The 24,464-nt window shown below is 35.2% G+C and overlaps 2 protein-coding genes across 2 annotated transcripts; both read left to right on the top strand.

Annotated features, from left to right (window-relative positions):
• The first annotated feature begins 453 nt into the window (after window positions 1–453).
• LOC135686499 (proteolipid protein DM beta) lies at window positions 454–8,034 on the top strand. The gene is made up of 7 exons (XM_065202745.2): window positions 454–714; window positions 1,023–1,194; window positions 2,596–2,755; window positions 3,092–3,227; window positions 5,112–5,197; window positions 5,791–5,856; window positions 6,339–8,034. The coding sequence occupies exons 1-7, from the start codon at window positions 711–713 to the stop codon at window positions 6,432–6,434; spliced, it is 720 nt and encodes a 239-aa protein (XP_065058817.2). The 5' UTR covers window positions 454–710; the 3' UTR covers window positions 6,435–8,034.
• A 1,745-nt stretch (window positions 8,035–9,779) lies between these two features.
• LOC135686486 (phosphopentomutase) lies at window positions 9,780–23,698 on the top strand. The gene is made up of 19 exons (XM_089109022.1): window positions 9,780–9,940; window positions 11,427–11,526; window positions 11,979–12,046; window positions 13,816–13,904; window positions 14,691–14,775; window positions 15,151–15,234; window positions 15,876–15,899; window positions 16,438–16,607; window positions 17,041–17,164; window positions 17,407–17,472; window positions 17,824–17,921; window positions 18,145–18,242; window positions 18,488–18,570; window positions 18,848–18,941; window positions 19,413–19,542; window positions 19,823–19,922; window positions 21,187–21,276; window positions 22,229–22,362; window positions 22,839–23,698. Exons 1-19 carry the CDS (start codon window positions 9,857–9,859, stop codon window positions 22,942–22,944), a joined length of 1,827 nt encoding a protein of 608 aa, XP_088965148.1. The 5' UTR covers window positions 9,780–9,856; the 3' UTR covers window positions 22,945–23,698.
• The last annotated feature ends 766 nt before the right edge of the window (window positions 23,699–24,464 follow it).

The raw sequence follows: 24,464 nt of genomic DNA, 5'->3' as shown, positions 1-24,464 counted from the left end.
CAGTCAGTGAGTGTCAAAAAAGGACCAGGGGTGCCCAAGAAAATAAATGCTACCAAGGACACAATATCCGTTTATTATGCTACCATTTGAAGGTTATTGTCAAAAAATACTATATTTGAAGGTAATTTTTTTAAATTTTAGCGTTGGCCCTTTTTGACCCTGATTGGACCCCCTGTTATGCCATAATGGGAGTAACCCCCCCCCCCCACCCGAGGGGCTTGAAGATTCTTGAAACTCTTGAAACGAGTTCTTTTAAAAGGAAATGTTTGTAGGGACTAAGGGTATGGTTAGGGGCATGCCCCCTGAAACAGTTGGGGAGCTAACCCTAAGAAGCATCAATGGACGGAACCATGGAAGCGTATTGTTAGGGAATAGGCAAAATAATTGTCTTCAATAATTGAGTGGTTAAGAACTAGAGGGCTTGATAGATAGAAGTCACCTGTCAGTTGTTGTTAGTGGCAACCATTATTAAAAACGCTAGTTTGCTGGGAGCGAGAATCTATTAAATATTTATGCTTTATATCAAACATCATCCCATTCATCATGCTCAACTATTTGTCCTAGGTTAAATCACTTTGCATCGAAATTAAGATTCTGAATCTGGTTAGAAAAATCGAAGACTCTGCGAAGATTGTTATCGTCTCAGTGAAGGCGCTTGGAATTCGAAGACAGATTTGCGTGGAAACTGTTGTTTTATCTACTAACAGAAAATGGGTGGGTACATGATAAGATAACTGATTGATATTATCGAGATTTAATTTGTGTTTCTCTAATTCATTTTTATTACATTCCAATAAACATATTGTGCGGAATTGGACGGCAGCTCATCAGACCAAATATTCATTAGACTGAAGAAGAAATGATGTTCATTCCAGCGTTTAACTTTCGTTTTCTAAACCTTTGAATTTGCAAGTCAAAACATTGAAATTTTGAACTTGGAGTCTATCTTTCTAATTATTTATTTTTGCAACCTCTATTTATTCACTAAAAGAAATAATTTCTTTATGTTCAATCCTTTCAAGGCTGTGGTGAATGTTGTGGAAGGTTTTGCCGGTGCTGCTGTTCCTGTTTTTCACGAATTCCTTATGGAACAACTTTTGGGCTTGTTTTATCCATCACTGGCATGCTAGTTTTTGTTGGAGGCTTTGTTACATCACTCAAGTCCATTGATAAACTTGCTAACATCAAAGGAGCGTAAGTATATAAACACTAAAATGTAGCTCTAGTGCACAGAGGTTTCTTGTGAACAAGCAAGGCAACTAGAACAGGGGCGCCTACACTGGCTTGGGGGGGGGGGGGGCTGGAGGGGCAGCTGCCATTTAATACCCATTTGTATGTATGGATAATTTCGTCAACATTTTCTCTTTGTTTAGAATCTTTGATCGTATAAAAACTCAACTGTATGGGTGGCACATTTCCATGTTTAGTATATTTTATTATGTCCCCCCCCCCCCATAAAGAATATTTGATTGTGTTAGTAGAAAATCCTACGATTTGCCCTCAGCACTAACACTGCCCCTCCTGCCTTCATCTTTTGCAGGCATCCCTGAACTAGGGGACTATTTTCTAATCTAATTTTCCTCTTTTCAAAGGGCATAGCGACTATATGAAGTAAAAAAACCCCTCTCTTGTATTAACATCATGCTATGAGACATTCATTGTTTGTGGGACTATTCATTGACCAGGAAAAGCCTTTGGCACAGTAGACCATGAAATTCTCTGCCAAAGCTTACACATTATTCAACACCTGAAACCAGACCTGCCAACAGCTCCGCTGCTAGGCAGGACGGCTCCAAATTTATGAGCCATGCCCTGTTTTCAATCCTGAAAACGCCTTTGTTCTGAAATTGAAGGCTTTTTTTCTTGCTTTGTAGGGTATAATTGCTGAAAAATTAAAATACCTTGATTTATAATCATATGAAAAGAAAATATATCTTAATTTTAATCACTTGCAAAAACTCCAAAATGGAGCTGCTATGTTTATAACAAGCAGCTGTTTTGATGCCCAAGGCAGATAACTTAAATCCAAGAGCTTGGATGGAAAACCATAGATGAACCAATAGTGTGTGAAAATAAAACAATGGTTTTCAAATCTTTGCATGAGGTTGCTTAAGAATTCTTTTGTAACCTTTCCAGCCATAATTCACAGTCCTCTGCCCACAGTCTCAGTGATAAAATGACAGACCTGTGGCTGCCAAGGAAAAACTCAGCAAGTGGATGAAAATATTTATCCTACAGAGGAGTAAAGCTATACTATGGAATAGCTTCTAAGCTAGGTATAAGCAGGCATCACCTTAAAAAGGTTTTGAGATCATTGTGGGACAATTTTTTTCTTTCCAACTGCAAATTCATCTTGATGATTATGTTTTTTAATATTATGGTTTTATCAAAGTGTTGCAATTAGTTGGGAGATTTGCAAAAAGTTACCAGAATTAAGAGTCTGCCTCTGATATAGAATCAACATTGATCCCCTTATGAAGGCAGATGTTGATCTGACAATAGATTTTTGCAAAACTCAAAAGCTCTTCAATTTCAATGTTGATGATTTCGATGTTAAACAATTAATTTTAGAGGAATTGTATTTTATTCTTGTAGTTTAGATTTTGGCTACACTGTTACTGGTGTTATTATTGGTGCATCAGCCCTCCTTGGTCTCCTAATTCTTGTCTTTGCCTGCTGTACAAGTGGTGATACCAGAGATAATGTTTACAGCGGCTGGAAATCAAAACTATTTGGAAAGTGCTTCAGCTCTTTGGTATGTATGGAATATATTCTTGTTCATTTATGCAAGTGTGTTTCATTATTTACATCCAAGTATGATTTCTGTTTCTATTTAGTATCAGTGGAAAACGGAAACAGGAGCCATCTAACTGCTTCCTGTTTTGTATGAAATGACAACAACAACAGCAACAAAAATTCACTCAAAAACTTTATCTCACGGCTATCAAGTTTATTTTTAAGAATATATGATATTTTTTCCACCTTATAATTTATGTATTAGACTTCCTGTTGGTTTTTGCTCCTGGAATGTGCGAGGCTCAAGCCAAATTTGTGGTTGCAATGTCAATGCAATTTTTATTGTTCTTTATAGCTGATTATAATAGAGTACCTTTTGTACTTGGCATGGGCACTCTTGTCTGTATTCATGGTTTTGCCTGTCCTGTTGCAAATAATGCTCAATGCTCTTTGTGGAATCACTCCTAAATGCATCAATCTTCATAGTCTTGGTAAGTGGATTTTAGAACATCTTATTTGAATGTATGGACAATCACAACAGCTACTTACATAACAATTTCTTGATTTTAATGAGCTGAGATCACTGCCTCTTTTTGCAATAAAATTTTGCGACTTAATTCATGCATTATATCTCATGCATTGTATGATAATGTGACAGACAATGCAATTATTGTTAAGGATTATTGTAAATTCTCATGTTCTGGATAGAGAGCATGGTCTGGAGAGAGCATTGTTCTTGAATGAGTATCACTCTTGGACTGAGTGCTACTATTGCCAAGAACACAAGAATTAACATGATAACTGTTGCCAATTATGGAAACTAAAAAACATGTTTGATGACATTTTCACATATAATTTTGTTCTTCACTGCTTCGTTATCTTTGTCTGCTAAGACAAATTTCCAGCCATATTACTTAGTGTTTTTTCTCTCATTTTTAAAAGCCCAGTTTTGTTATTATTCAATAAAAATTCATAAATAAGCATTCAGATTTGTAATATGAGGTGTCACATTACCTAGCAAACATAATACTATAAAGTAATATTATAAGATAATATTTTCTTTACCTGAAAATGCATTCATTTAGTATTTATGCAGGCCTTGCCGGTAGAGGCGTGCGATCGCACTCGCACATGCTGGTACACGCCTCCCCACACCGAGGAGTGTGTTTAATGGCACGCCTATTTTTGTAATAATTCGTTTGTTTTTTAACCAGAGCGCTGGAAACTAATAAAGTGACAACAACAAAACAAGAAATTATTTTATTTATTTTATTTTGGTGTGTTTTACCGGTCTTGTCCACCGACCACCGTACTGGGTCACCGTAATCATTTTGAAGAGCTGTTGTGACAACACTTTAATGCAATCGAACACGGACCAAATGACATAGCATCGGAGCTAGTAGTAGTCTGTAGTAGTCCGGTAAACCTAATTCTTACCTCTATGGCTGCAGAAACCATCATTATACGACAATTTGCAATCATCTTCTAGCCCAGTGCTCGTAAAAACTAGGTCGCATTTTTTATCATAGACCTGTGTTAGCATACACATGTTTCCACAATACTATTTTCGAATGGTAAATTAAGTTGAATTTTTAAACAAAAAGCTTCTAGTCTAGACAAGATTTGTGCCGCATTTCTTCTAATCTACACTCGTAAATTTGGCGTTTTCAGCAAGAAAAGTAAAGTGGTCACAAAGAGCTCCCCATATTCCTGAAATGGGGCAGCGATGACATTTTAGTCTATACTAATCAATCCCACGACAATAAGCAATATGTAACAAAAATTTTGTGCAAGTTGTGTGTGAAATATCAGATTATCAGGCACCCATCATTCTAAGGAGCTGCAGTTTATATTTGAAAGCCTTTGCCGAAGGCCCACGCTGCAAACCTCGCTTTCCGTACACTATTGGTTTTGTGGCAGTGATTTCAGTATCCAGTTCCTACCGCCAGCTGGGTTAAAAATAACCGGAGCGCAACGCAACGCTAAACAACCCTCCCCAAAAGGGCTTACGCAATAGGGCAGATTTATCCGACGAGGATGTCCCGTTCTTCCACAAATCATTCATTGTAGATCGTTTTCATATGAAAACAGACAAATTTGGAAAACGACAGGTTGTGACCTCCGGGGGTAAACTATGCCTAATTTTGGACGGGACGTGCCATTTTGGCCAAAATTTTGGACTCATAATTCCGCAAATGTCTGAATAAATGTGACTATTCTGCATAATTATTCATAATTCCGCAAACATGATGAAAAATATACCCATTATTCTGCAGAGCAAATAAAATTTTTAAAGCACATAAAAAATCATCAACCAAATTTTGCCAGGAAGGCCTGTTTATGCCTCTGGTTTTTCAACTGGTTCATTTTTTCAGGCCTGGAACCTTTTCTGAAGTATGCAAAGAACAGTACTATTAACACAGAAATTTGTGCAGATGAGTTGAAGGTCTTTTGCAGTAATGTGAGTAAATAGTGTTTGCTTTCTTGCCAAAAATTGATGGGTTTCTAGATAAGCTACGCAAAGGTTGCTAGTGGCAGGCCCACCAAGAGGGGGGAACAAGAAGGGGCAACTGCCCATGAACCTACCAGGAAAGAGGAGCCCCTTAAACTGTTTCTATTATAAAGGTATTTGTAATTTCAAATAATATCTGTATTTGGATAGTTTGACAAACATAGAAAGTAAATAAAAAAAGATCTTACGCATTCAAATCCATATTAAGCAAATTTCAGGCTAATTTCTTTGAATAGGATGGGACCCTTGACAGCCCTAACCATTGGCATTGTACTCATCTCAAAAGAAGAAAGCAAGTTGTTCATCAAAATGTTTAATAGCTCAATATACTTTTGCCCTTTTTTCAGCAATCTGTTTCAGTTACTTACCAATCAAAATCAGTGTCTCAAATTTGTTCCTGTTTGCCAACTTTTTACAATTTGAACAAATTTTGATTGCCCTTGAAGAAAGGTTTTGGTTTTCCAACATTGATTGTTTACTCTTTTAATGCTCCTGGGGCATCTGCTTTTAAAGCTCATGGAATATTTTTCCTATACATGCAGGTAAAGGAGGCAGGGACTCCTTTGATTATCTCGCTAGTTGGCACTTTGGTGGCTGCTCTAGGAACGGTGAGTTATAACTCTTTTCTGTAATATCATGATATTATGCTTTCATCATAAGGACAACTACTGGCATTGAGAGGTTTAATGTTTTTCTTTTGCTCAGGTCGTCTGGGTATCTGGATTTGTGATGGGATAACCCTGGATCGGATGGAAAAGTATTTATTAGACCCTTTACCCAAAATTTATTCTATTAGCACCCCCAATCACTATTTTTCATAAATATCTATCCTTTGATCCAGGTAGATTTATATGCGTAAGGGATCTAGAAGCAGGAAAGGCTGGCGCTCCCAGGCAGGGAGGTAAAGAGGCAGAATTTAACGCATTTCAGGCTCCATTTGGGCAGTGCTATGTCCATGAAGCAATAATTTTATTGCAAGGTTCATGCTAAGCCCCATTAATCGTTTAGTACCCGCTTCCCCCATAGGTTAACATGCGAAATTTTTTTAATGACATTTTAATGACAACTAATCATATTAATTTCCTTTAAGGTTCATGTCCTCATGTGTTTGTCATCAAACTTCGCTTACGTTAAATCATATCGTAAGACCCAGAAGAACGGCAATGAGACGGTTGCCATGACTTAATGTCTTCATGGAGAAGGATAACAAACATGATATTTTTAATGGTCTTATGTAGTAGACAATAAAGAACTGTACGTTACAATTTCCAAGGGGATTGAAATGGCAAGTGAATGAAATTCTAAAACTTCTAAATACTTATACCACCAGCCCCGGGGACTGTCACAGTACCGTGAAAAGATCTGTAATCGTCTATATCATCTCTTGATTATATGTAATTGTGTTTTTAATCGATTTTAGCTTTGTATTTCTCATCACTGTTATTTTGTCCTTTGTGCACTAAATCGATATGTTTTATTCCCGCATTGATGATTTAAGAGAACTGCATTGATGAAAAATGCCAAGTTAAAGCTATCCCAAAGTTGCTATGTATATTCCCTATATATATATTCTCCTTTTATATTCTGTCAATGATTTTAGTTTTGACAAAATTTTCATTTTCCTCACTTGTATCATCACCCATAGCACCAGTGTATCTCTATTGCGCACATTTCTCGATAATTTTTTATAAAAAAGGTTAAAAAAAGATTAAATGCGCCACAAATCCAGAGTCAGAGTTCTTGAAGACTCCAAACCTCCATGACTTTCTTTTCTTTATGTCTTTGTGTTTAAGCCACCCTCTGGTTTCTGCTTATTGATTAAGTTGTATTTGGTGGTTTGTTATCAAAGATTTTGTATATTTACTTTGGTAACTTTTGCATTTCAAGTGCCAAGTGAAAATAAGTTGTTTTTAGTTCTTTTCTTCAGTACGTTTTGGAAGTCTTCTGTTTTTGCTTTCTTTTGCATTATTCAAATTTGACGTTACATGTTATTTTGTTTGCACATTTTATATGGTGACAAAGCAGCCACTAGGCTAGCATAGAGTTCCTCCTTTTACGAAGAAGGGCAGGGGATATCATCTGGCAGCTTGTTTCCTGTTAACATTGCAATGCTGAAGCTAACTGTTTTCCGTGTAGAAGCCAAAGCCAACAATCCTATTTTATAACGTCAACACAATCATTTTCCTTCAGAAAATTGTAAAAGTTTTTGTGGCCATAATTTTGAGCGTCGTATTTGGGTAGGACCTCCTCCAATCTGCGACAATTACTAGTTAACCCCTCCACTTTTACGTTGTTTTTTCAGAGTTATCTTCTACGTCCTTAGAAGTCCTTAGAAGCTACACTATTGCTTTTGGGGTGCCACCTTCTAGCAGCATAGATAAATATTTAGTTAGACTGAAGCGGTCAAATGGCTCGAAAAAATTTTGCTCCTCAGTTTCAACATTTTAGAAAATATTTAATCTTTAGCCTCTCCTTCCCCCTTTACCCCTCGAATATAACTCCTTTTGCAACTCCTTCAAGTCCAGTAACAAATTCGAACTTCTGGAAAAAAAATGTAAAGTTTTGACAAATCTTTCGATAAAGCCTCGTTAGTACCCTTATCCTTTTAAGATCCATATTTTGCAGTAGATAATATAATACTCACTTTGATTTTTGGAAGTTTTAGTTATGCACAATTGAAGCCCCTACCAAGTTAATTTGAAAATAGCACACGTATTGAAATGATGTTTATATTATGCTTTAATGGCTATTTAGATATACTTGTGATTATATTCTATTTTGCACCATGATTAAATTTTCGAACTTTTGTTGATCTTCTATAAACCAATTCTATAACTGTGTCATTGCCAAACACCTTTGAAGCAGTTGAGGAGTGGTTGGTAGTCTTGACTTTGTTTAATTTAGCCAATTCTATCCAAATCCTATCCAAAATCGTTATACCGACAAAAGACTTGAAGGCCAACGGTCATTTTATACCCCCAGGACTTCGTTAGGGTAAAAACTGTATACAATTTGGAAGGCTGACTGTTCTTCAGCGAATGTTGTTCAGTTTCTACAGTTTTTTCTAAAAAGTCATCCATTTTGCATTTTTTCCAAAAATTTATCGACTAACACTCCCATAAAATTAACCGTTAACCACCAAAGTGAAGAAATTCGAATTAATGGAATAGAGAATTACAAAAGAATGTGTACCTAAGCTGATTGGGGTACATGACACTTCCGATGAGCCTTTTCAGTTATAAGGATTATTTCCCGACCGAGTACTCGAAATAACTTTGAAAGCTCCCCTTGCAAGCTCTCCTTGATACTTATAAAGTAAATACTTACAGAATCGAGCTTTTATGTTTTGGGTTCAAGTTGTAGCTTTCTTCCTTTAATTATGGGGGTTCTAGGGGAATTTCAACGAGAAAATGGTTATTAAAAAGTGGAGCTTATTTTAAAAAATGGGCAGAGAAATAATGCCTTTGCAGTCGGGCCATACTCGGTTTCCCAATAAGACTGCAGCAAAATTTTTAAATCGAGTAGCCATGCTTATGATTTTATTGATGAATTCCATTTCGAGGAATAAATTCTCTAAACAAGTTTGACAGATTCAAAGTCAGAATTCAAACTGCCCTTATTCTGATTGTAACAGTTCGTTAACAGATTTTTTTCATTTTTTTGTCAAAATTCTTCTCAAACTGATGATTGCTTGATCAATAAAGGCCTGTTTTCAATCCTTTTTCGCATGTGAAAAAGTTTTCAATTATTTATGCATGTTACATTTTTCCATCTCAAGAAATAGCACGGGTCAATCAATCTACCATAAATGCAACTTAGTATATTGGAACTTATAATTGGGAAAAATTGTTTGACTGAGAACTTGTGCTGGTGTTACAGGCCATTAGCTTTCTACGAGAAGCTGTTATATTAAATTTTTAGCAGGTTGTTACGCAATTGCACAGAAATTGATTCAGGGTTTTTTAGCAAGTTCAATAAAATGTACTGAAATATGCCAATAAAATATTTTATTTGAAAATAATAAAAAAAAATCAATAATGATTTAGCATGAATAAAACTTGCGAGTAGCATGATCCTAAAGGAATAAGTTTTCTGGTTATATTATCCTTAGAATAATGGGCTGGTTATCAGACTAACTTGTAGGTTTTAAACAGATATACGAAAAAGCTCAAAACGAGCTAGATTTGGTATGTTACTTAGATCTGGATCTTAATTCAACAATAAGAAATGACTTATAAAGAATTCATATCAAGCAGAGGTGTCACCAAAGGGGGCGCTGTACCCCGCAAAACTTTGTCCGTCGGCACATGAAGGACTTTTGCCGGGCAAAAGAAGTCAACTTTCGATGGCAACGGAAAGTAAAAGGCAAATAACAAATCAACAACATAGCAAAGACAAGAAAATCAACTTTCCATCTCTTTAGAACAAAAAGCAATAAATCGTCTTGACTGATTCTCTCCACCTGGCCTGAATTCAGTCTCGTTTTGAGTGCGAAATTCTGTGCTCCTACCTCGTGTGCGTTAATTCTGCTATGTGTCAATAAGTTTTGGTTGTTTCTTTGGGGAGGTGTGTGTTGGAATAGGAGTGAACGACGAGGGGTATAAAAGCATGGAAGAGGATCTGATTTCTAAATTTTGCACAGGGAACAGCGAAATAGACGTTAGAATCAAAGAATGGCTTAATTGGGACAAGGTAACAAGAAGGATTTATCTGCTTGATTTGCACTCAGTGTAATAATTATTTTGCTTTTTACGAAATTATTAGAAAAACTGGGTTGAAACTTGTGATTATATCATCCTTTGACGTTGATTTATTTTGTATATGAGTTTATGTCTATGCGTATTTTCTATTTTGCTGCATACATCTGTAAAAGCAAATAAGATTTCAAAATGTTCTAGGGCTCGTGTCCGTGTTTAAAACAGCCCGGAAGATAAACACTACGGCAGTGTATGAGGCACAGAGATATAATTTACTGTCTGGGTAGTTCATATTATAGATCGGGTCGCTATTTTCTTTCTTTGTTTTGTCGATGATGATCTTGTCATCAATGCGGTCAGAAATACAGACATCGCCGAAAAATTCGATTTGGTCGTCAGCTATATTCCACCTACTTCCTTTATCAATGATAATATAATGCCAGTATGGTTCATGCCTTCTTTGTCACAAAGTTTTCTATTTCCATAACGCCATTTAATCTACGAACTCGACAACTGGCCAGTTTACGTTTTTCTAAAATCGCTGTTGGTAACGAAAGTTTCATACGGATTTATTAGCTGCTTAGTTGGTTTGATAGAATAACCCCAACATAAGCACTCTAAGTCCAACAAAAGCTTCTGCACTTCTTCTCACACAAAATACTGCACTTTTCTTTAATAACAACGATTCCCTGTTCATATTAAAGTTGTATGATACATTGGAAAACTGCAAATGGGAGAGATTTCTAGAAAATTTAGGTTTAAGTGTGGAGAGTTTCTTATTATTTTTGAGAGAACAGTGTGCAAGTTAGGTGGTTGATAATTTATAATCCCTGATCCATTAGGTGAACATATTCAGAAATGACAAAACAACGACACAACAAAAATTCATAATTTTTTCATAATTTTAAGATCTACTTTACTGATAACCTTCAAGAAATCAGCTGGATATTGCAACTGTAGTTTGCATTCCCTGGTTTTATTTACTTGTCTTGATGAAATTTTTTGTCATTTAAGATTTTTTAGCATTGGCATAGAAAAACGATTACATGAGGTCAGGAATCATAAATGGCTTAGAAAGTAAAGTTGCTGACAATGAAATATGTCTGTCTACACAAGTAGCGATTCAAACAAAATGATTAACAAATCATACTTGAACAAATCAACATTCGGTGAACATGGCACTCTAACATTTCTACAGCTCAATTTTGCTTGATCAAAAGGCGTGCACATATTTTTTTTAACAGAAAGGTTCAATTACAACTTTGATTTCAAGATAGGCATGGCTGGGCTGGGGAAAGTGTCTAAAACAATCAAAATAGGATTTAGTCCTGTTTAAGTTTTTGTACTATAACATTTTAAGTGCTTTTGAATAGATAAAATGAATCATTTATTATAGTCTTACCTAAACTGTAGAAGAAGTGCAGTGTTTTTTTAAATTTGATTTTATATTCATATATATTGAGTCTTGTAATTTTCTTTAGAACCCAAAAACCTTGGAAGAAGTAAAATCTCTAATGAGGGAGGAGAACCATGCAAAGCTTGCAAAGATATTTGAGAAAAGAATGGAGTTTGGAACAGCTGGTAAAAATATACTTATCATATTAGTGGTTTGTGCCAAATGACATGTTTTTAGGACCAACCAAATCTCTGCCTTAAATGGATCCTTTTTTATCCATCCCTCAACAAGAATATATCTGTTGTGGGCAAATCTTTCATACATTTTAATTAGTGATGTGTGAACTTTGCTAATTCCTTATGTGAAAATGTGGAATTATTTTGTGAAATTATTTTTATTTATCTTTTAGCTTTAGCTTTTTAATTTGTTTGCATTATATTATTTTTTTTCATCAAATGATTTATTTTTAGCGAGCCATATAAAATGTTGACATTTAATGCATATAAATAGATTGTGATAAATGAGAATCAAAATTTAGACTTTGTCAGAAACAGTCCTTATTTTTTGTGCTGTATCCAACAGAGTCAATATTATCAATTTATATTGAATCATGCATTATTTTTGATATTTTCTTTAGGACTGCGTTCAACTCTTGGAGCAGGATTTGCATGCATGAATGACCTCACCATCATTCAGACATCCCAAGTAAAATATATTTTGTCAATTCCTGGTTTGGGTTAAGTTTGTTATCTACTAAAATAGATCACATATCTTGCAATGATCATTTGTATGCTTGTCTCCTTAGTAATCCTCTTTTATGCTTATTTCTTCAATTTTTTTGTCAGTTTCGAGATCTTTTAGTGGTGCAGTTGAAACAGGTACTTGCTGATGGCTCAGACCAAAAAATTGCATAAATTCTGTATCTCTAGGTTTTGAATCAAATGCTCTACCAAATGGCTTGATATCAACAGCAAATGCTCTTTCTTGATATGTTGCTTGTCAATTCTTATCATCAACAGATACATTAGTTGACTGAATAAGCTTCAAACCTGGAAATGATATTCGGGCAACCAGTTTTGTTATCAATGATTTAGTTGATTATTGCTTTAGATTTCAATATAAAGCCAACATCTGTAAGATAGAAATGGAGCTCAAAGTCCTATGGAAATCAAGTAGAAAGTAGAAAGTCAATATTTTTGTGCAATGCATTCTTCATTTGCTAATGACAACTAAATTCATACCAAACCAGTCCTATAAATGAAACAGTCATTTTTGCTATTTATTCATATTTTTTGACATCCTGAATTAAATCGCTTTAAACCATCATCAGTAAACAGGTAGACAAATAACATGTTAATGTCATCAACCCAGTAGCATCTATACATGAGTGTGCAAGAGCTCACCTCCAATTAAGTACCCCTTTTGGAGGCAAGGTGATAGGTTTGAGGTAACAATAGTACTACTTAAACTGAGGTTTTGGCTGGTCAAGCTATTTTTTGTCAACTTTCCAAATTATAACAGAACAGCATTATTTGCGAAGAGATGGGTAGTTAGTCACTCAAGCTGCCCAAAATTCAGACATTAGCCAAAGGTATTTAGTTAACCTCCTTCATAGGATGTTGGTTTTGAAAAATCTAACAAGTGAAAGTTCAGAAATAAAATGAATTTGAAGGTATTATAAAACATTAGAACGGAAAAAATATAATTGCAACATCTGAAAATGTTCATTGGGGTACATCCATCATAGAGCTAGAACATTTTTTGGTGGTACAAAATTTGAAAATGGCTTTAAAAGAATGATAAGATCTAGCACATAAAGAATACATGTCGAAATATCATGAAATTTGAATGAATAATGTTCAGTCATCTGTGTATGGCTTTTGCCTTAGTTGAATATGTCTGTGCCAATTTTTTTCAAAGTATTTGCCAAGTTTGGAAGCTAATCTGTTAAGTCTTAACTTTAAGACAGCCTAGGATTCATCTTTAAATTAAGATCTTCTGTAGGTCTTGATTTAGATCTCTATTTATCTGGTATACATAATTTATAATGTGAAACAGTGCTAGATCCTCTGTTTCTTTACAAGCATTAATTAGTATTCACATTTCTATGCACATATTAATGCAGTGAGAATTAAATTTTATCTTGTCAACATTTTGTCCAGCATATTCCGAATGAAAGTGGTAATACAGTATACAATGTACATGTTTAATTTCCCATGATGAAACTCTTAGTACATAAATCTGCTTGTTCCTTTTGCATGTAGTATTTCTCTGGCCATTGTGATAATTATTTATGTTAATGCCACTTACTTTTTATCCTTAATGTATTATCTCTTAAAGATAGATTCATTGTACCCAAATTCTTAATAGTTGTGGCAATTTTTGATAGTTCTTAAGAAATAGTTAACAATTCCGACGATTTTTATAGGAAAATGTTGCCTTTTTAGTTAGATGGTTTTAAATGTCTTTTTCAGGGTCTTTGTAAATACTTGTTGAAGGAATTTGATGATATCAGCTCTAGAGGAATAGTCATTGGACATGATGCAAGGCACGGTAGCCACAGGTATTTAAGATCTTTTGTTTTATGACCTCATTTATCTTATCATTCACATGGATTCCCCAAAGTTCTAATGAATAATGTCACTTACCGTCAAACATGACCCAGTAAAGGATTAGTCATGCTCAAGTGGTTAGATTTTTCGAGAAGTTTGTATGTCTAAATGCAAAAGAGAGGTCAAGTTTTAGTCCCCACTCATAGATTCATCTTGTGAAAAGAATATATTAAAAATAAAAGAGCTGTAGATAATGAAATGTTTGATCTGCTTTTCAAACACTATTCTGAACTGGGATTCTCTGCAAAGTTTGGCTAGGTAAATTAAATTGTTTAGCTAGTAATGTGTCTCTTCAATGTTTCATTCCTGTGACATCATAACCAGGGCTGTCGCCAGCTATTGATATCAAGGGGTGCTCAGATCCTATTTTCTGGCAAAGTGGGTGAGCCATCCTTTTTTTGCAGACGAAGAAACCCTCACGTGGCGAAAAACTCCTCGTTTTTGCAACATAATATTTTTCCAAAGGTGATTTCAGCCCCCTCCCTCCTCCACAACTCGCCGTAGCGACGGCTCTGGTCATTATTTCCAATTTCGTAAGCAAAATCAGCAAGTAAATTGTTTGCAACAAGAGTGCCCCTAGATCACAGTTGTTCATTTTCTGTAGCGCTAGAAATTTAAAAATCAAATGTTCTGATTTTTTCTGTGCCTCCCAGATCTGTCTAGAAAAAAAGACAACCCTTGAGTTATCTATGTAACTATGAATTTTTACTTTGAGTTTAAATATTTTGAATTTGTAGGTTTGCTCGCTTGTGCTCTGCAGTTTTCCTGAGTCAAGATATCAAAGTTTATCTCTTTTCTGATATCGTTCCTACTCCATTTGTGGTAAGTCTGTATTTGCTCATGCTATTTTGATCATTTGTTCAGTGCATACAATTGATCTTCGTATAATCTAGCCTATTACGTTTTTACTTATATCTTGGTGTTTTTTATGGAAGCTCGTCTTTTGCAGGTTGAACCTCGATAAGCTTAAACAATTTATGCACTTTTTCAAGGCTTTATAATCGTTTGTTAGCTCAATCTTTTTTTACAAGTCCCTGTTACAATAATTCTGCAAAACTTTCTCTCTTGCAAGTTCCTATTGTCAATTTGAAGAGCAAGTATAGCTATCAAAGAATGATATGTTCCCTCCATTTTTACAAGCTGATTGCAAGCTTTTGTAGGGTTACACAAGTGAACATGAATTCTATTACCTTTTAGCCATATGCAGTAACAAAGTACTCCTGCGTCGCTGGTGTCATGGTTACTGCATCCCATAATCCCAAAGAAGACAACGGCTATAAGGTTAGGATTTTGTAATGTCTTGAGGTGAACCTCGGTTTTGAAATAGCTGAAAATGCGGTGCTGACCTGTAGGTTCTATTCAAGTTTCCCTTAGAACAGATGCTCTGAAGAATTAGTGGTTGGAAAGACTCCTCGCAATTAGGGAAGATTCTGTTTTTAGAAGAGGCCAATTATACTAATGACTTTCTTTAAGAATCTTCCGAAACTTCTGTGCGTCGCTTTTTGGAGATATCACCAAAAATGCGATTTAACAGACCTTTTTCCTGTATTGTTGCTGATTTGTTAGATATTTAAAGGTTTTTTATCTTGAATACTGTGAAAATGTAAAGTTTTAGTTGGAATGATATTTATGTATAATTCATTTCCAAATGATGTTCGAACGGCATAAGATCAGGAAGTAAACAGCTAGTGTATTAAAGATAGATATTCATATATATAAATCTGAAATTGGTTATCGTATAAATATATAAATAGTTCTATATTCTTATATTTCAACATATCTGTTTTAATTTGCTTACTCGAAGAATTTAAACTACCAAATTTCAGCAATTCTAATTATTTAGATTATCGAGAACATGGCATTTAATGATACAATCAAATGGGAATTGCTCATGTCCAATGAGTCAATCTTTGTTTTTGCAGGTTTATTATTCAAATGGTGCCCAGGTAAAGAAGCGATCATCTTATTTGTTGCCTTATTAATCTGTTGAACTTCTTATTTGCTTTAAAGTAAGACTTTTGTTAGTAGATAAAATAATATCTACTAGCCATCATAACCAGAAAAATTTTGAGTGCCAGAGTATAGTATAATTGACCTACAGCATCTGATCTTTGGCTTTGTCATACTTTTTTAAGCCACGCTTTCATACGCATTTCAGGTCAATTTTTGAATATTACATCATCCTTGGTACCTTGTAGAATGTTTGAAGCTTATGGTGTCAATCAGTGCTGCTATGGTGTTTAAGATCCTATTTGGTGGCTAAGCTGCATGCCCAAACTTACTGTTGACTTTCCATTTGCTGGGTTATTACTACAGTGTATCAAAGATTTATCCAAACATAATTTTCTTAATATTGAAATTTCTGTTTACCAGTCTTTGATAAAATGTCGCATAGGAAGAGCTTTAAAGTTACCTGATGATCGCATTAACTCAGAGTAGCCACTAAGTACATCCAATATATTTTCTTTATTTTTCTTCTTCTAGATAATATCTCCTCACGATAAAGGAATATCGAATTGTATAATGGAGAATCTCGAGCCCTGGGAAGAATCATGGGATGAGGGTCTCCATCAGACAAGTCCTCTGTGTATTGATCCACTATATCAAGTTCTAGAATCTTACATGAAGGAGATCCAAGAACATTGCCATTTCAGGTAGATAGCCGACAGGCTTGCTGTTGTTGTTTTGTTTTCCATACTATTCTATTTCGTCTCTGTTTACCTTCAGAATCTCGCCTGTTTTGTTGGTTTTGGGCGACAGTTGGTGTAAAAATCTTCTTGAAATGTTTCTTCGAAAAGGAAGAACAGTTTATTTTTGTTTGAGAATATCTGTTCTTGGTAGCTTTCAGTTAATGTTTTCTGATGTTTTCTCAAGTGCATTTTGTTATGTCTTAAGTGGGCATGCAGGTAATCGCATTGCCACTTCCTTGTCCGTTTTGAAAGACTTTCAAAATAACCTGTTATTGTTCGGGAAAGAGTGAACATTTTTCTATATCCTATCATGTTTGTAGCTATGCTATTGTCAATCCATATTTCTCCTGCTTACTTGAATAGTTTACCTCTAGCTAGCAATCATTTTGCGTTTTAGGGAAATGAACTCGAAAACTCCATTGAGAATCACGTACACTGCTATGCATGGAGTGGGACAACGTTTTGCTGAAAATGCCTTCAGAGCATTCTCTTTGAAGCCGTTCGTGACTGTTGGAGAACAGGTTTCGCCTTACAACCTCTCTTGTTTCAATTCTTATTCAAATTTTGTTATTCATCACAAATAGGTGAGCTTCATGGAAACTCAAACGACGTGCAGTACACTCGCACTTCTTAATTGGTTGGATTTTTTGTAAATAAAGACGCTCAAAAATTTGTTTTTTAATTGTTGTTCTGGCTCTGGTTCTGGAAAAGGAAATAAACAAATATAAAATTTTTCATAGCCCGTATTTTCTTGTTTTTCCAGGCAGATCCAGATCCTGATTTTCCGACAGTCAAATTTCCAAACCCAGAGGAAGGCAAAAGTGCACTAGTAGGATATTTCAAATAGTTTGCTTGTTTTTTCTGGCAATATTTTCGCGAATAAGGTGTCATTGACTTTTTTTAAAATCAGAATTAAATATTATGTAGAGATAATGCAGTTTACTTCAGTGTTAGGTATTACCGATAATAATTAGCTAAAGTCAAGGGTGGTTCGGGGGTGGGCCCCTTGTCGATATTAAAATGTGATCAATTTCGGCTCTTGCTGTTGACGTTTGCGATATTTTTTGAAGAACCTTGTCTGTTTTCTCAAAGCATTCAGTCTCGGCTAAACCTTCACGTTACAAGCCAATGTGGTTGCTATTGGGCAATGTCTTTCTTTCCAACCTATTTGTTTCACTAGGACTTGGCCATCAAAAGAGCTGAGGAGTGCAATAGTCCTTTGATAATTGCAAATGATCCGGATGCAGACCGACTCGCTATAGCTGAGAAGTTGCCTTCGTAAGTTGCTTTATATTTATCTATTCTATTCTCTTCGTTAGTTGCTTTCTATTTATCTATTTCTATTTTTTCTATTCTATTTATCTTGCGTGTCGACAAAATTTGGTGAAAAATTGATCCGTCAGATTCAGATGCCAGAAGTAATCCTAGAGATACAGATGTTTTGTCTTCATATTTCAACTTAAAAGCTTTAATACAATTTCTCATGGTTTTCTTCATGTAGAGGAGCTTGGAAGATTTTTACTGGAAATGAAATAGGATGTCTATTGGGCTGGTGGGCAGTTTTCAACCACAAGAGACTTATGCCCGATGCCTACCCAGGTAAAAAGCTTAAAAACAGTTGCTATCAATATTATCATTGAACAGCCTGCATCAATGTTGCGTTTTTTGGGAAGGCAAATAAGGCACTAATAGCAATTACTTATGGTTACAATACATAGATATCTATTGACAGTAACTGATCCTTAGCAATGCTGTACCTAGTTATATTGCATAAAAATGTGAATTTGTTCAAACTATCCAATCTTAGTATCATGCTATGATTTTTCAAAATCTTGCTTACGAAGGTGATTCTGTCTACATGGTTCACAGTACCGTTTCGTCAAAGATATTACAGGCCATAGGTGCTGTCGAAGGTTTTAAAGTGGAGGTATATTTTTTTGAGTTCCTAGTTAAAGCTGTTGGCTATTTTGGGGCTTATTGAATGGGGGGCTAATTGGATGGGTGGCTAATTGAATGAGGGGAGGGTTATTGGATGGGGTGCTTCTGTCTGGAAAGTTTCATACATGGTTTCAGAACTTCGGGCAGGGTTCTACTCAATTAAGGGTTCGATTCAGCTCTTTTCGTGTGTTTCTCCTGCCATTGGTATTTAATGATATTTTTCGAAAGACCGTAGGCAGATTTAAAAGTAAATTTTATGTATGCAGGAAACCCTAACTGGTTTTAAATGGATGGCAAACAAAGCAATTGACTTGATGAGCCAAGGGAAGCGCGTCTTATTTGCCTTTGAAGAGGCTATAGGTACATTCAAATATTCATATATCAATATTTTTCTTTTCTTTCAATAATCTATAGTCTGTAGTTCTCTGAAATTTTAGTAGTTTCAACAATTTTGTCGAGTTTTCCTCTGCATCTGAGATCTTCTCCTTGGGTTAACCTCAAGCATTATGCATAGATCTTTAAATTGGGTGTCTTTCTCTAGTATGTTTCAGCGTTGAAGCTTTTCAAACAAGTGTCTCATCCGTCGTTGCACATCAGAGCGATGAAGACTTTTTTGATAAATTATTTCATAACGTAACATTGGATTTCAATCACAGTTAAGATACTAACCATATAATATACCCTTTGGTGTTTAAATGGGACGGTTCTAACTTGCTACACGAAAATATTTATCCTATCCGGCCATCCCAAATTTGGGACTGTCATATCTATACTGTATTCAGGTCCATTTTCAGCAACTGCCAAATTACAAATTTTTGTATTTTATTTCAGGTTTTATGTATGGCACTCAAGTTCTAGATAAAGATGGTGTATGTGCTGCAGCAGTCATGGCTGAGATGGCTTCCTATATTTATAATGAAAAATCAACAGTAACTTCACATTTAAGAACTTTGTTTCAAAAGTAAGATTTGTGCTTTTCTTGATCCTCCAACTTCTTTCCTTTCTATATGATTTTGATGTTGTTATTGCAATAAGCCGAGTGACAAAGGTTTATCTCACGTTTTTAAGATCCCATATAACAATTCCTTAAAATTTCTCAGCCTCACCAGAAAATGGTAGGAAATATATCAGCTTGTTTCCACTGATTGTAACTCGTTCCTAGAGAAAAAGTACGGTGATTTTCTATTCCATTTATCGCATCATTCAGGTATAATAAATTATTATGTTGACTCATTTTTCAGATATGGCATACACATTAGCAACAACTCATACTTCATATGTCACTCAAAGCCAACAATCGATAGTATTTTCAAAAGAATCAAAACAATGGAAAATGGCTCTGTGAGTATCCTTTTTATCCATTGATTAGTTTTTTTGTAATCAAAAAGCTATTATGCTACATGAAGTAAAAATGTTGGTATTCAGAGACTTAGCATTTCCGTCAAAAACGAAGCCATTCGCGTAACCATGTGGCATTTTTGCGAAAAATTTAGATTTGAGACGTCTTATATCTCCCCCCCATCCCCCCCCCCATCCCCAGGAATCAAAAGTAATTTCAAACATTCATTCAGGTCTCATTACTGATTGGGTATCATTGATAAACGATGCAGAAAAATTACAATGAATTCAATGAAACCTGGAGGGCGAGAAACAGCTGAAAAGCACTCTACGCAACGTTCGTGTATCAAGTTAGCATTTCAACTGGGCGTGACATCATAAACCACTTTCTAGTGGTTTTGAGGAGATTAAAGGCATGAAAAATTCATGAACCAGGAGCTCGACAGTGAACAATAAGGAACAATCAAACAGCTTTTGCGTTTAAGAGAAGGGGAATTTTTGTGTCTATTTGCAACTTCTTCGCAGAAATGACCTAGTTTCTGAGATAATGAAGATTAATATTGACCGGCCTGTTGAAAAATGCTCAGTGCCGTGCTCACAGAACTGTGTGTAGAATTCTAGCTATGTAACCTTCTTCTGTCATTTGCTTTCTCTTGCCAACTACTGGCAAATGTCGCTCTTTCTAAATAACATAACTTCATCGATTTTGTGCTATCATTTCAAGGCTACCACAAGCCATCTTATTTTTCTGCTCAAGTTATAAATCTTTTTGTGATTTACAACCCATTTAGAAGTAATGTATTTGTATTTGTTTGTTTCTACCTAGCATCCAAAAGTAATTTTTAGGAGACTGAGAAGCGATGCTTATCGAACAGTGTCCTGGTCCTCCCTCTCCTTGTGTCCACACTTCGTGATTCCGACGCCAGGAATTGCAGAGAGCTGGCGACTCCCCTGAAAGTTTTGTCATGTCAAGGACTAGAACCCCAGGCCCTTTCATCTGTAGTTCGCGACCGTTACGGCTGAGCTATCCTTGCTACTACTCAAAACACAAAAAAAGAAAGCATGCTTTGTTTTGAGTATTAGGCCTGGCTGAAGTCCAAAAGCAAAAGCAAGCAGGGTGAAAAACTTCGAAAACCAAATAAGGCGAATCCTAATTCTACTCCCTGGTGTAGAAAACCCTAATGATACACTGGATATATATTTATACTGTATTCAATCTCATATCTATTTTTGCAGCTTCTGTAAACCCGTTTTGTTTGTTTTCCAGTATCCTAGCCAAATCGGTGGTGTTAAGATTTCAAGCATCAGGGATCTCTCTGGTGATGGGTACGACTCCACAAAACCGGACAAAAAACCGGTACGAGTAATTCCTTCAGCTGTCATATTATTTCTTTCATCTTGTTTTCCCCAACGCGCGCAAAATATGTTCCCATGATATCTCAGTTATTTTATTCTTCTATCACTTCATGAAGGTCTCTACGTTCTTTGCATTTGCTGTTTCAAACACTGTTTCTTTAAACTAGTCCACATAATTTGAATTCGGCGTTTCTTTCTGTCTACAATATTTTCCAAACGGGCAATAAATAATTTTTCAATGCTTGATTTGACTTTGAGCTAGGAAATCGACCTGTTTGATAGACAAGTCATTGGAATACTTCATTATTTTTATTATCATTATTATCATTATTATTTCATCAATCATTATTTTGATTTTCGCATTTTTTCGCATTTTTCGATATTCACTCGGAACCCATGTCTTTCTCGGATTCTGTTGAAAGCCATTATATTGTCAGAGTCCATAGAAATATCCATCTCTCTTCTGGTATAAATGCAAAGATTTTGAAACCTCTTTTCAAAAATAATGAAAAAGGTTTTTTGGTTGTGGCAGCTAAATTTCTTTGTTTTCAATAACTTTCATCTTGGTCATCAGTCAAGCGACTGTCACTTTTTATGGACTGCGCGTTGTCTTGCAGTCCTCATAATGCCGTAGATTATTTGCATGAATAACTTGTTACATACTTAGAATTATTCGCAAACCAAGCCGTAGTACCAATGTGTTCCTGATCTTCTGATATAATCAGGGATAGGCAAGATACTCTATAAAACGACCTTATGGCTCGTATTGACTTATCTCAATTTGCTTTTTCTCGTATGAATCGTAGCTTGTTATCTGGCGCTGCGGCTTTAACTGCCTTTAAGTAAGATATTCTTCATACCCGAGTATAATCTGTACCACAATTCTATAATTGATTCGAAACTGTAATCTTATAGCTGTTTTTTCTTGTTTGAATATCCGTTTTGATTTACAGGTTTTGCCTACAAGTAGATCGAGCGAGATGATAACTTTTGTGTTTGAGAATGGCGTTACAGCAACAATTCGAACAAGTGGAACAGAACCAAAAATCAAATACTACACGGAAATATGTTCAAAACCAGACGAAAAGTATGTTCTAATATTTTGATTGCAGCTGAAAAATTTAAAAAAGGGATAAAATAGAGAGAAAAAATTATTGCAATTTGTGCAGTGGTTTATTTGAATTTTTAGCTTTGCATTTGGGATTTAGTGTTTCTGTGGCACCATTTACCGTGAATATGTTGCAGTGACCAAGTTGAATTTGTGAAGAGCGAATTCAGGACATAGCTTCTAACATCATATTCTTGATATGCAATAATGATTGTCGCTAACATTTGTCCGAAAAATAAATTCCTTTTCGTGTGAACAAACATTTAACTGTATCAGTACCATTTTGGCTGAAGATAATTTTTCAATGGACTACACGGCTTGATAGATTTTCTTATTCTTGTCATATATTGGCAGATTATTTACTATAATTTTTTGCTGTTTAGAAGTAATACTAACACAGCCTTTAAATCAGCAGAGAAAAGGAGGAAGTAAGTTTGGATTTTTATTACTTTCAGACCGGAAGAAGATGCGGTGAAGAAGTCTTTGGAAGATTTGGTAAAATGTATAATAGATGAGCTACTAGAGCCAAAGAAGAATGGATTGTTGGACCGTGTGATGTAAAACTGGCAAGCTTTTGTCAATTTAATGATTGGTTCGTGAAAATGTATTCATTTTTAGCCACAATCGCTCATTTACTTCAAAATTAGTTTAGATAACTTCTTAGGTACTTATTCGTCTGCGGAGTTTTGAAAGAAACCGTCAATTACCTATTTGTTTCATTTATCGACATTTCTGGGTTTTCCCAATTGCTCTGTGTTCAGAATAATTCTAGCGATCATTGACAATTGTTAGTACTATTTTGTTGCTTTTAGAGGAGACTGGAAACACTAGGACAAGGAAATGTTTAGTTTGCACGTGCTGGCTTTTTATTTTTGCTTAAGAACTTTCGTTGTGGATCTGGACGAAAATCTAAGTATCTAGCTGCAATATTCAACCCTTCCAAGAAAAGGGATTTTTAATTACTTCTATGGGGAAATGACTAAAGCAAATTTGGGGATCCTTTATATTTTAAGAGAGAAATTGAATTTGTGTGCGAAACATGCGAATTTTTCACAGTTATTTGTTTGCTCAGGGAGCTCCTCGAACCCATCAATGCCATTTTAAATATTTTGACTGATATCTTTCGCTCTTTTAACAAAACCGAGTTAGAAGAATTTACACAAATTTATCACCCATCCATATATTTAACAGGTATTGGTAGTTATAAATAACATAAACCTATGCTTTTTATTGATTATGAAACGCTTACATAAAGATATTCTGGTTTACTGTATTAGTATTGTGTGCATGATTGATATAAAACCTTCGACAAAAATATATTTGCTTTTTTGTCGTTGCTGCCTTATTACTGAAAGTTTTTAACTGCTCACCGGCCTCAGTTATGTGTTTTTTAAAAATGTTTCTTATGAAAATGAATATTTTCAGAAATGTTTGTATTACCATATGGAATATAAATTGTCCGAATCTTAATCGTTTGCCTGTATGTATGTGACTGCATACGGGTGACTCGCTCGTTTGAAGGAAGCATGGTTTTACTTTTAACAGCCAGATCGCTTGTAGCAAAAATAAATTCCTGTAATCAGGTTCTTGGAAAATTATTTCGATCGAAGCTTTTTAAAATAGAAAATTTTTAGTTCCCTACTTAAAGTCAATAGTAAATTTGAATTTTTTTCGTCAAAATCTTCATTATTTTCATCATTCTTTTCATAAACACGGAAAAGATCCATTCATGGGCCAACGTCATAAATGCTTATAAGTAGGAATTAAAGTAAAATTGTACTAGAAAAAATAGCTAATTTATTAGAGAAATTTTGAGCATAGCACGTTGTGACTTAATAATTAATATTGTACAACATGCAACCTTGTATACTGTATTTATGGAGTTTGACTGTGACTGGAGTTTTACGGTGGTGGTGTGCCTTCTTCAATCACGAAATTGTTCAGAAAAATTTGCTTATTTTTGGAGTAAGTCGGAAAATGTCACCTCGAGCCCCAAAAAATTAGCTCCCACTGCAACCCTGGAAGTACTAGCCTAGAATACCAATGCAAAACTTCGAGGAATGTCGGAGCTTGATCACATG

The sequence above is a fragment of the Rhopilema esculentum genome, chromosome 6 (genome assembly GCF_057945365.1).
Source record: "Rhopilema esculentum isolate cy_ngs chromosome 6, ASM5794536v1, whole genome shotgun sequence".
NCBI classification, from domain to species: Eukaryota; Metazoa; Cnidaria; class Scyphozoa; order Rhizostomeae; family Rhizostomatidae; genus Rhopilema; species Rhopilema esculentum.
This window is presented reverse-complemented; position numbering and strand designations above follow the sequence as displayed.